The sequence below is a fragment of the Phaethon aethereus genome, assembly GCF_964289735.1.
Source record: "Phaethon aethereus genome assembly, chromosome: 8".
NCBI lineage: Eukaryota > Metazoa > Chordata > Aves > Phaethontiformes > Phaethontidae > Phaethon > Phaethon aethereus.
In genome coordinates, this window is record NC_138584.1 from 13,582,115 (window position 1) to 13,595,523 (window position 13,409).

Genomic DNA, 13,409 nt, shown 5'->3' on the forward strand with positions numbered 1-13,409 from the left:
ACAAACTTGTCACTGTGTTTTCTTTTCTGGGTGCATTAGAAACAAGTTGTATTGAGTAGCATTTCCAGAACTGCACAAGCCAGAAAACATGTTTTTATACATTTACACATGTGTAAAAGTGTATCATCACTGCCCATGAGGCCCTTGGACAATACCATGTACAAGACAAAGACATTTCATTGACTTCACTGGGATTAGGACTGCTTCTTAATTTACTGAACAGGGAGAGGATAATCACATATTACTTACCAGCTTTAAGTCTAAAATGCTGCTGGTTTTGAAAAGTATGAATAGAATCAATTTATTTCTGTAATGCCAATGATACCACTGATGAAATCAAAGCATTACTTACTTCATATAACAGGCCAGTATACTTCATGGAGAGGATATTCTCCACCCAAGGTGATAAATGTTTTGTTATTTAAGTGCAGTTTGGCTTTCTCTTATTAACATGCAATATATATAGTTTTGGACAGTTACAAAAAGTATGTTACATCTTTCTGTATGTTTATCAAATCTCATGACTAACCAGGTTATATGTGCATGGGTGTAGAAATAATCAAAAGGACAATCAGATAAAAAGCATCAGACTTCTTAAAAAAATCTATATCTTCTTTTTAAGGAAACCTGTCTGTCATGGTAGGACTCTGAGGAGTCACAGGAGAAGTAACAGAAACCCATGTAAAGTGATTTTTAAATGATTAAGGCCTTTTGGTGTAAGTCTCATACTTCATGAGGAAATCAACTTCTCCATATTTTCTCCACACTAAAATCATAAGTACAAGAATTGTATCAAAAGGCTTGCCAGGGAAAACAGTTAAACCAGTAGTTTGGTCACATGGTAGAATATATTTTGGAATATGGACATCTGTTTTCATCTCATTTATAATTTCTTCTAAAATGTTAATCTCTTTCTGATGCTGATGGTATTTATGACTTCTATGAATCCTCAGAATCATTTGGAAGTGTAATGTAGTAACGCTCTCAGCAAGCTAATGAAACAAACAGATATTGTCTACATTTTACAGACAGTGATGCTGACTTGTAACAGGGGAGAGGAGGTTTCAGAAGTGGCTAGGTCACATAAGGCACATTAGAATATTTCTTCCTAAACAAGGGAAAGCAGATACTTGGCCAAATTCTGGCCAGAATTCCATCTTCTTTTGGCTCCCTGGGGATGTAAAGAGAATTGGTAGCAGCCATGAGGCTGCTTTAATTTACGGGACTAACCAGTTCCTATAGCTTCAAGCATGAAAGGAGTGGTAAGACAATTAAAGCTGCCCTTTCTTCTCAGCTGTGATGAGTAGTACATAATGCACGTAATATCTAGACCAGTATCTTCATGGCACAGCCAAGATTACAGATCAGGAGTTCCTGGCTCCCTAGATCATATTCACAACAATATACAAGCCAATTCTAAACCCATTTTCTCTTGTAAAAGTTCTGTGGGCCAAATCTTCATTTGATACTAGTTATTACAGATACAGAGCTATGGAGCAATTTACAGCAGCTGAGGATCTGACCTTTAAATGAAATGATACCAGGGAAGTATTTACTTAGGCAATGGGTACCGTGGAGCTGCCCTGGTTTTGAGAACTCTGTCAAACAAGAGGATGATAGCCATGGTTATTTATGAGTTGTAGCCTCTTTCCTGTATCTGAAATTATTTACCCTATTCATGTTGGATACTGACATCTCTCCACTCTTCTGGTCACCTGAAAACAACACATGTAAAAAAGTATAGGTAAAAAAAGTCATTATTTGCAATTAAAAGATTAAATAAGTATATGATTTCACAAAGCAGTTGGTGCTCCCAGTAATCCAAATTATAGTTGATTCTTCTGTGCAGTCCAATAAAAGAGAGTTTTTTTCCTGGCACTTCTACTTGCTTTTTTATTACTTCTGTATGGTGCTTTGAAAGAAATAAGAAATTGTATTTTTCTACCAAATGAATAACTGTATTGAAAAGTTCATACAATTTAATTTAATTAAATTTTAATTAATTTTCTTAAGCTTTATTCCTAAGTAAAGGTTAAGATGCTTTCTAGTATTTCTAATCTAGTTTGCTACCACTAACATGGGAATGCCTGATATTTTTCCATTTGCAATGTAGTACACACCAGAAGATTTTATCGAATATGACTATGAGTATGGGGATGCAGATTATAAAGAAACTGATTCTGTAACAGAGGGACCCCCACTGTTCGAAGAGACAGTAGCACAAACAGAGGTAACAGAATCTGATCTGTTTGTTGTGTGGTGTCCAGCTGTCCCCTACTACATGGTTTGTCAATTTGTGTCTTCTGTATGTAAGCTTAATGTTTTCCTTTTACTCATTTCTTTACTCTGTAGCTGTAACACTTGCTTTCAGTTAGAGATGGAAGGTCTCATGGCTGACAGCATTCATCTCATATTTGGTTACTCTTCTTTCATTCATGCTTTCTCAATTTTCTTTTCATTTTATTTATGTTTTCCCATTCCATCTTTCATAACGTTTGCAGAAGAAGAAAGCCATGGTCAAAAAGAAGAAGAGGACAGTGGCCGCTAGCTCAAAGGACAAACCCCAAAAGGCCACAACAAAAAAATCTGAAAAATATGCATCCAAGAAGAAGAAAAGTTATCAAGCAGCATCAAAAGGCAAACTAGGGGTAAAGGTAGCCAAGAAATAATCAAGATCTTTCTCAGGCCAAGACTGGAAGATCTCTGATAATAAGAAAAAATATACCTAACCCCACTAGATGAATACGTCTGGCTAATACCATAACCTGAATAAAAGTGATACCTCTTGAATTTTTCCTACAGGATTTTTTTTAATAATGTACCTTTTCTTTAATACTAGGCAAACATTGTTGATGGATTTCAAGAATATAACATAGCTGAAAATGACTATGGGCCCCAGACAGAAGCTCCCTCCAGAACTACTGAAGCAAATGAGGTAATAAGGACTCTTGAGAAAATGATAGGCAAAAATACTTGCCTACCAGGTGTCAAGGATTAAAAAAGCACAAACACATTTTAAAAGGATGAATGTCTGTGTAAATATACATATCTATACATAACAGCAATTAATGCAATTTTATGCTTTCTCAGCCAATATCAGAACCTACTATTTTCTTGGGCAGAACTCCCATTAATTCTGAAGAGATCTGCTGACTCTTTAGACTGCAAAGTTCATGATTCTGGAAATCATTCAGTGACACATGCTGTGAAAATACAGGGTTGATGCATTCAGTGTGAATGTGAATGGAGCTATGTCTAGTATAAACTAGGTTAAATACTAGACATAGTCGTCCTAATCTAAGGGGAAGTGAAATCTGTAATTTTTCCTGTAACTTTTAAGATACAGCATAAAATGAGCCTAGCACAAGACAAAGAATGGTTGCAACCATAACAGCATATTGAAGTTGAATCAGAAGCCATTGTTTTCTTTTAATAGTTCTTCAGCTAACAAAACCAAATTATCTGCTTTTCACTGAGGTTCTATGAAACATTGTATTTTGAACTGTCAAAAAAAAAATTATTATTTTGACTTATGTTAGAAACCACATTTTTAGAAAGCCACAGTGACAAGCTTTAAACATTATTTTGAGATTGCTACACCTAAAGCCAGTGTTGATTAATATGTCTGCATATTAATTAATGCTTGTTTTAGAAAAATGATGGCTGATTATAAGAAATACCGTTTTAATTTTTATTTTAAATTTTCCTTTCAAAATTAAGATATATTGCTTAGAAGATGTACAAAACTGCCCCCCTACACACCCCTAACCCCCTGACACACCATTTGAAAAGAGATAGAGTCCCAATTTGTTTTTTGGTTTTCCTATTATGTATCTTGGAAGGTGAAGGTGAATTAAGATATATTTTACTCATTCTACTGTAAACTGTTCTTGTGTCAAATCAACATGTCTCACAAGTTGGTTGACAGAGGTGTATTTAAATCATTCTGTTTCTTAGGCACTTATAAGCAAATAGTACAATATAAGTATATTGTATGTATAAGTACAATAGTATAGATGTTATGAGGTAGATCCAAAGTGCTAAATGCTTTCTTTAGTGAGAGCAGTTCTGCGTAAAGGCAAAATTTGGCTTAGAACTTGTTCAGATCCACATTTACTCTAGCTGTCAGGCAAAAGTCATAGTCCTGTAGCTAATGGGATTAAGCTACTGTTAAATCAGAATCTGGCCTTCTATTTTAATTGCAATATATTTCAATATCATGGTTAGATCAAGATATTTTTAATTACTCTGGATGTTGATTAGCATCTTAATATATTTTTTCAGTTCATACTAGTTCATCTTGTCTGGCCATCTAGAATATCCATCCATTATTAGCAATATCTGAACTTTGATTTCTTTCAAAGTTATCTTTTCAAGAGACCTCTGTAACAGAACAAAGTAATCCTCTCATTTTTCACGAATGGTTTTGTACATCTCAGATACAGCATTCTTTTAAACTGCTTTGGTGCTTGTAAGTTGGTTGCTTGGTTTGACAATTTACATACTTGAAGATGAAAGCATAGTTTTCAGAAATGTGAAAATTAATCTGAGTTTTGCAGGCGGAATTTGACTCAGCCAAAAAATTTATGAGATACCATGACAGACATGAACCATGACTTTTTCAGTGATAAATAAACTGCAAAATCATTGACAAGAGAAAAGTTGAAACATTTAGCTCAGCGTTGCTATTTATAGACACAAAATAATAAAGAAGGCTGGGCTTAACTAAAGTGATGCTTGCACTTCCTGTACATCGTTATTGTAAAAACATCTGAATTTATTCACTGCTCATTCATATGTTCATTCACGAATGCTTATAATTGTGAAACCAAGCAGGGAAATTTAGCTATATTTGGCACTAAAGTAATGTTAAGCAAGCAGTACACATAGCGTACTGGATATATTGAATTCAGTGGTTTTGGAAATTAAAAAAAAAAAGTGTATGAAAGCATTACTTCTTTGTACTATTTATACAAAGATCTTTTAATTAGTCTCAAAGACTGGACTTCCATTCCTTTGGACTTCAATTAAAAGACAATATGCTGTAGTTCTACTATTCTTTCTTCTTTTGACAAGTCATCATGGTGAATCAGCATATGCTTACATTGCTTTACTAACAATAACTCACATATTCCTCCCATTCCCAAATCTTTGCTACTGATATGAATAGCAAAATCCTGTTGAAGAAGTATTTGCTGAAGAATACATAACTGGAGAGGATTATGATAAAAAAACTGAGGAAACTGAATATGGAAGCAGAGGAGTAGACCTCAGTGAATCTGATCTGCTGGTAGATGGAGATTTAGGCGAATATGATTTTTATGAATATAAAGAATATGAAGAGAAACCAACTGATTCCACTAATGAGGAGTTTGGTCCAGGTGTTCCTGCAGAGACCGATATCACAGAAACAAGTGTAAGTTGATTGAAGGCATAATGCAGATTAATTTAATTTAGTGATTCTTTTATAGTTGTGCAGTCTCAGAACTGTACAGAGCTTGATCCAGAGATCCTTGTACATATTAGATATATTCTCACTTTTTATAGGCTTTGGATCAAGCCCATCCTCTTGTTTTAGTAATCCTGAACTTTTAATTTTTATTAAATGCAGAGTTTTTGTCTCTTTTGGTGACGGGAGTAGAGGAGGGTTGAAGATGGGAGGGAAAGTAAAGAAGAGATGAATTCCAAAAATAAAATAAATTATAAAATGAACAGTTTTAAAAATCTTTCTAAACTAGAGCTAAAGCTGGAAAGAATGTAAGTTCTAATGCAGGTGCAAGTACTGTATTAATATTTTTATATGATTACCCTAAGAAGTTGGAATGCATGTGTCTCGAATCCTATGGCTTCTCCTACTTTCCAAGGAGAAAATTCATGAGTGGGAAGGTGAAGGTCTTTCATGAAAATAAGCTTAGTCAATGGTGACAGGTTTATGACCATGCAGGAGTGATTTAACAGCTCAGTATATATAAAGGAAGATAGGATGACATGGTGGATCCTGTGAATCATGCTCTTTTTTGTGTGTTTTATAGCACTCTCTTTCCCTCTGACTTAATCACAGGCTTAACAGCAAGGCATTAATTTTCCTTTAGTTGTGCCAAGATCCTCATTTACCAGTTTACTGGACTATGGAAGCTGCAAAGAAAACTAATATGACTAAGACTGGAAGCAAAATTAATTCCCACTTGGATTTTTAATTGGGAAGGCCCTAAATATAGTAGGAAAGGAGAATTTTGTTGGCATTATTTGCTCAGGCTTATCTTTATTTTCTCCTCACAAACTCCAAACTGCAGTTTACAAAGGATACAAGAAATAACAGCAAATGCTGTGAGGTTGCTTTTCTCTGCCAACATTGAAACTCATACTTCTGTATTTCATTTATCGTTCCTTTCTAAGCCCTGTTGGGATCATTGTATTTTCTAATGATCCTTATCTATGCAATGTGATACAAGCTTACTTTTTTCCTTCTGGCACAGATGGGGACACAGTGGCAGAGTGACACAGAAAAGGTCAGATTATCTGCAAAGCAAAGAGCCCATAAGGCACCATTTGTGCCTGCATTAAGCAAATGACTCTGTAGACTATCCCCTGGTGTAAATTTCAACTTAAAATGCCCTGCTACAAAACTGAAGGAGTCACGGAGCTTGAATTAGAACCCAAGGCTCTGACCTGTGCCAGCTTTATTACAACTCTCCTCTGCTGAACCAGATATATTATATAATTGTCCTTTGACATATGGATGTGTTTGGAACAAGTGAAGTTCTACCTTTGGTAAAAATGGAAAGATGAAAAGTACTCAGTACCTGGAAACTTTCAAAAAAGGGGCAATATTTTCATAGGTGGAGACCTGATATAATTTTTTACAACCATTTTTCATCAATATAATAAAACATGTTTGTGTATATCTCTAGCTACTTGATTTTAATGAACTATTGCATCGTTACTTGTGAGATTTTTGCCTTTATAAATCAATACAAGATGCACAAGCCAGGAATATATCTCTGTTTTTCCTTTCCAAAATATTTCATATTGAAATACTGTAATATTATCCTTAATATTTTCAAATCCCCAGCTATTTTAGTGTAAACATGGAATCACTCTGCTGAAATAAAAAAAGGCATTGCAAATTTTCATCTGATCAGAGCTGAATTTAATTTCTAGTTTGCAGTGGATATGTTAGCAATCAAGAGAGGTACATCTGAAGAAAAATACATATCTCCTGGTTTGAAAAAAAATAGGTTTCTTTTTCTTTCATTGAAACTTGAATCTGTCTGTGTTCTGCCCTTAGCATGTGTTACTGGCCTATTGTTTTAGGGTACTTCTGTTATCTTAATCCTGAATGCAAAACTTCCCATAGAGCTGATCCTAAAAGAATTTTGCAGTTGATGCAAATTCATGTAGTTAGGAGGCACAGCTGGCTATCCATGAAATATTATATAACATTTACAATGCCACATAACTCCTTTCCCATTTATGCCATGAAGTCACAGACTCTTCTCAGACTAACTTACATGTTGTGGATGCCTAATTAATGAAATTAGGAGCTTGAAGGGTACTGTCCGTATGGGAGTAAGGGATCTTTCTTTCCAGCTTACTTTAGGCTTACTTAACTCAGAAAGCCATGAAGAATCATTGTTAATTGCCAAGAATATGTCCATTCAAATAAAAAAAGAAACAACTTTGTGACTTGCACATAGAAGGTTTAGATTCTTAGTCCAAAGTCCTGATGCAAACCATGGGATGTAATCTATTGCATCTCACTGGAAAACTACAAATGGACAATATCCAATAATTTCAAAAATATGTGTGCCGTTTTTGCATTTTCCATTCCTCAGGTATTAAATACTTTTGACTGATATGGTTTCTGCCTGCGATGTGTTTTTCATAGCACAGATCAATTCCAGCTTTAGCTTTCAGTTAGAGGTTGCTGCAGTTCTCTAATGTACCACGTCCTTAGACCTTCTACTTATTTTCATTTTGGGGGCTGTTTTTACTGTCCAGGTGACTGGACATGGGGCTTATGGAGAAAAAGGCCAAAAGGGAGAACCAGCTGTGATTGAACCTGTAAGTACAGATGTGGGTGAGTTTTTCTTTAGCAGTATATAACATATACAAACTGTTGATACATGATTATCAAACCATGTTGTTCATGACAGGATGACAGTAACCTTATCTGTGATCTCTGAAACAATCACCTGCAGTGTGGATGGTGTAAAAGTGGTTACAGATAGTAGCCTGTTCAGCCTTTTCTTTTGGTTACACAAAAGACTAATCACATGTTCCTTAAAACAAGGGCAATCTGCTTGTGCAGCGGAAAACAGAGCATAGATCTGCTCTTCAGGCCATTTAGTAATTGCAGCTTGGACAGACCTACAGAGATAGCTTCCAGTTTAAGCACAGGTAACACTGTAACTACAAGTTTCAACAAGGGCAAGGAAGTCCCTCTGAGAAGTTAAATAAAAGCTTGTATGTTTAACCTGTGCTGGTGCAGTCACACTACTAAAAGTTTAATTAAATACTTTCTTTGGGGTTTACAATTTGGTTATAAGCACAGTAATGGATCAGTAGCTTACAGAATTTTTCTCATCTTTAAATAGTAGTATAGTAACTAAGTGGCTTTTACAGTAGGACAAAGTTATACTGAAGCATCATGCTTGCCAGTTAGAAAAAGAATACATAGACTATACAAAAATAATCATAATATCTAGCAGGAGTTGAATGCCGGAGTGATTTACTCTTCTAGAATTTTCAAGGACTGCTTTCAAATATGTATTTGACCCAAATAGAAATTAAAGTTTAATCTGGTTTTTGTTTCATAGAAAATTAGGTACAGAAATATCAAGGTAAAAAAATAGCTTATGTTGAAGCCTGATAAAACACTGTGATGTGTCAGATGTTACCTAAATATCAAAGGTCTGGATTCTATGATCCAAAAGCTCCCTCTCAATTCTATATTCCTATCCCAGGATTAGCATTTGGTTAAGTTACTGATCACCAAAGTTAAAAGGACTACAATAATGAACAAATTACAAGTCAAGATTGTGACCTCTCAGTCATGATCTGTGAAGAAGCTCAGGGTGTGTTAGCTCATAAAATGCATGGCTTTTTAAACTACTGCAAGATACATTTAGTTTACATCCATAATACTGAAGAGGTATCTACTGCTAGTCTCCAACATTGTTCGAGTTCACTACAGCTAGCTTCCAGCTTGTTTATCCAGTCCTTCTACCTATGGAAAGCCAAGTACAAGTGAGGATTGTAGGTCTTACCATGACTTGGAATTTGGACTAGCGTCCACACTCAAAAAAGCTAAGAGGTGCTATAAGACCCACAGCATAGAAATGGCCAGAGCTATTCACATCAAAGTCTTTAACAGCATTAAAAAAAAACAACCCAAAATTATTTTGAATCAAGTACTATGAGATTCCTCCAGGCTTGAACTCTTTCTCACTTCTAAAGCCACATAGCAATTCAGATTCCAATTCTAGTAGCTGTGGAGATAAGATCCCTAGAAAAGTTTATCAAAACACTAAGGAATATTAACTTTAGTAGTTCAGCTAAAAAGATGTTTTATATTTTTCTCCAAGACATGACAAATTTAGTATCTTTCCCGCCCTAGGGTATGCTCATTGAAGGACCACCGGGACCAAGAGGACCTGCTGTAAGTAGATTAATCACAGTTTCCTTTTATTGCCTTTGATTTATCCACTGTGCTTTGTAATGAGTTAACACAATTAATATTGGTCTTATCATAGTTCCCAAATGGTGTATTTGACTTAGCATTTTTAGAAGGGTGTAAAAAAGGCTCATCTCCAGCATTTTCAGTGACAGCATGCTACAAACTGAGTGCACATGAAAATCAAACTTTTGAATGTTGACTATAAATTTTTGTAAGAAAAAAAAGTATGCCGTCTTATAAATTATTTTATCCAAATATGTGTTTAACATAACTTTCCAAAGAAAAAATAGTTCAAAAATGCTGCCAGAGATCATTCAGTGTAATAATGTCATTCATTTTCCATAGGGTCTTACAGGTCCACCAGGTCTACAAGGTCCTGTTGGTCCTCCAGGTGACCCTGGTGAAAGGGTAAGTCAACATAAGGATTATCCTGGGTATTCCTGGTATGTCTTGCACTAATTGGTACAAGAGTAAGTGGGTTAGGTCCTGGTCTGGAATATATACACATAGCTTAAGAAACTTCAGTAGAACTGAGGCTGATTTACTCAGCTGAGCAAACCAGCTGAGAATCTGGACAAACATGTCTGTAGTGGCAGGAATATGTACTGTAAATACAGGAAAAAAGTTAAGTTCCTATTTGTCTATATTTCTCTGTTTTGATGTGAATTATTTGAAAATATAATAAAACAATAGGTAGAGACATTTCTTATAGATTGAATGAGTTTTTAAAAAATCAGTATGACCTCAGCTATAACATGAAGAGATACAGGGCAAAACAAGCTCTGCAGAATCAAAAAACACATGGAAATATTGAAAGTGATGCATCATATTTAGATGATCTAAGCAGAATTTATTTGCCATATTACATAACATACTGCATGTGAACCCTATCCAGTCATGAATATAATTGAAATTTAAGCTATTATTTTAGTCTGATGTGTTCTCACAAGCCTTTTCTTACTGACACAACTAACAGAATTTTGAAAGAGCCTAAATATATTTATCTGAAGAAAATATGCTACAAAAAAACTTTTCTGAGTTTTATGAGTGATAGTTTACTGACGAGTCTAACATGTTCATGCTGTATTTGTGAATAGAAGATACTGAGAAGATGCTATTGTTTCACTGAATGAGATATTGTTAAAATCCCAACAATGCTTCACCTTGATAGTAAGTCAGCAACCACACTTCTTTCATATTTCTTTCCTGTACATTAACTAAATAACATATTTTGGAATTTAAACTTTCAAAATGGGAATTTTAACACATTGTAGTGGAGTAACTACTGATAATACTCTGTTTTTTTACCTGACTGCTTACTGAATTCATCATAAGGAAATTCTTGACTAAACATCATGTGCCTGTCTTGGAACAGACTTCATGTTTTATATATAAAAGAATACATTACACAAATAAATAATTGTAGAAATGAGTTACCAAACTCATGAGAACAATACAGATTCTGCAACCAGATTGCTGTCAGATTCCATCCTAATGAAATAACATGTCTTACTTTAAATTTCAAACATATGTGGACAGGTTTGTTTTTTTACTTGAACAACAATCAGTGTATATGAATAAAGGCTTTAGCTCTTGCTATAACTATTCTGACAACTTTTAATCTTAAGTAAAAAATTTAGAAAAGTAATGTTCTGAGAAAATTACTACTTAAGAAAAGCACGTTGCTTAATTTTAAAACATCTGCATTAATACCTAGAATAATTGAGAATGTTTAAACACGGAACTACAGAACAATTAGTTGAGAAATCCACCTCTTTTTGTAGTTATCTATGGTGCTTCCACTTTTGTACTGAATTATTATATCGTTCTAATCCTAATCACGGGTATAAGACAACTGAGAAATGAATGAACATACCCTTCTGGAAAGGACCATAAGTGGTCCCACTTTTACTTACTGTAGGGATGAATTTCACTCATAAAATGGTGCAATGGAAGAAGAAAGTGAAAACTAATCTCATCTTTAGTTTCATCTTCAGTAATCCAATCTTCATCTTCTGATCTAATCTTTCAGTTCTAATCTTCACAAAAACTCATAATCATATGCAATAAAGTCACTGCAGTTCAGAGTGAAGGTTCTTTGGGTGCTTTGCAAGTCCATTTATTTTTCTATTTTTTAACCCTAACTCAAAATTGCCTGCCTATATAATGGTTCTTTTTAACAATCACAACATTTTATTCAATATTTTACATCTGGATTAGTAATAATTCTCAACTTAAGATTTATCTGTAGTGTGTTATTAGTAGGGAATTTTTTTTTATGCCTCAGGCATTTTTGAAAAAAGAGCTCAAACAGACTCAGCATCAGACTACTGATTTTAATTCTTGAAGAGGGGAAAAGGTACCAACATTTTTTGAATCAGCTTTCCCATTGTTTTGTTCAATTCCTGAACCACAGAAGGAACCAGTTAAGATGGTTTGATGTTTGTTGGTCTGTCATTGCAACCCTGCAGAGACTTGTCCTGGTAAATGAGTACTTTGTTTGGCAGACATGCAGCAGGCAAATGAGCACTCCTGATGCAGGTCCTTCCTGCCCTTGACAGCTTCAGCTAGCAAAAATGCAGCATGCAAATTGCTGGGATTATAAATCAATTATAAATCTAACTGTTGGCACAACAGCAATATTTATCTATGCATAACGTTGGATCAATAATCATGTACACTCATTGGCACATTTCCTCAACTCCAGCTTACACAAAAAGTTTAGCTCTTTTTAAACTGTAAGGGAGAGTTAGATTTAAAAAAAAAAAACAGATTTCAAGTCATAGCTGCAGGACTTCTGTAGCCTTTGAAAACTAAGCCTACTCAAAGGGTTTAAAGAGAATCAGCAGTGTTAGTTCTCTATATCGAATAAAGCAAACACTGGAATACAATGCAAATCTCAGCTCAGCCCCACCTATGAAATCATGAGCAGAGCCTCCATAGTTGGGTGCTCTGTACTCCTTTTTTTAACATAATTTGTAAGTAAAAATAATTAAAGAGAATAGCTTCCTTCCCTATTGCTGAATCTGTTCCCCAAACTCAGCTCTTTAATTACCTCACTAATAATGAATAACATTCCCAAACCATTTGCAAAGAGAGTATTAAACCTCTAAGTGTGTCATTACAAATACAAGTGTAAGTGTGTGTCAGTGACTCAAAGGGTTTATCTTACATCTTTTTGTTCTCATCCCTCTTTCTCTCATCCCTTTTTTCTCTTAGGGTCCACCTGGTCGCCCTGGTCTCCCTGGTGCTGATGGTTTAGCAGGTCCCCCGGGTACCATGTTAATGTTGCCGGTAAGTTGTATTATCATTACACAGTAGCCAGCCTCCAAAAAGAGGAAGTGTGTTTCAAGAAATGTATAGGTGTTTTCTTTTTTCATCTGATTTTGTGTTCGGAATGAGTTTCTTGTACAGTGTAAGCATTTGAACATGATGTGGTACCTTTTTTTTGTCAAACACAACATATGCTTTAGCTCCTGCATGGCTGCCAGATTGGAACCTACATGAATGTACTGCACTCAGTGAAATCCTCCTTATATTTTCAACAGTAACTATTATTTACTACTATATGTCCTAAACAAGGAGCTTGCTGTTGCACAAAGGGCATGTACTCCCAGGAGGAGTGTGTGCTTTCAAGTCTCCTTGACATGGAGAATTTTAAGCATTCCATGCTTAAAATTTGACTTCAGTGTCCTCTTTGAAGAGTCAGTGCATCCTTTGAATAGAAGTA

General features: G+C 35.0%; 1 protein-coding gene across 4 annotated transcripts in view; it reads left to right on the forward strand.

The window, feature by feature from the left end:
* Positions 1 to 13,409, forward strand: part of COL11A1 (collagen type XI alpha 1 chain) — a gene marked incomplete at its 5' end in the record, with an annotated part of 160,097 nt that overhangs the window by 48,827 nt on the left and 97,861 nt on the right. The window contains 8 exons of one of the 4 annotated variants that reach the window (XM_082002896.1): positions 2,114 to 2,230; positions 2,502 to 2,648; positions 2,840 to 2,935; positions 5,171 to 5,416; positions 8,002 to 8,064; positions 9,620 to 9,661; positions 10,025 to 10,087; positions 12,899 to 12,973. In XM_082002896.1, the coding sequence (XP_081859022.1) occupies positions 2,114 to 2,230; positions 2,502 to 2,648; positions 2,840 to 2,935; positions 5,171 to 5,416; positions 8,002 to 8,064; positions 9,620 to 9,661; positions 10,025 to 10,087; positions 12,899 to 12,973 (849 nt within the window). Of the gene's footprint in view, positions 1 to 2,113; positions 2,231 to 2,501; positions 2,655 to 2,839; positions 2,936 to 5,170; positions 5,417 to 8,001; positions 8,065 to 9,619; positions 9,662 to 10,024; positions 10,088 to 12,898; positions 12,974 to 13,409 lie in introns of all 4 variants that reach the window. The other 3 variants (XM_082002898.1, XM_082002897.1, XM_082002899.1) reach the window with 3 other exon arrangements.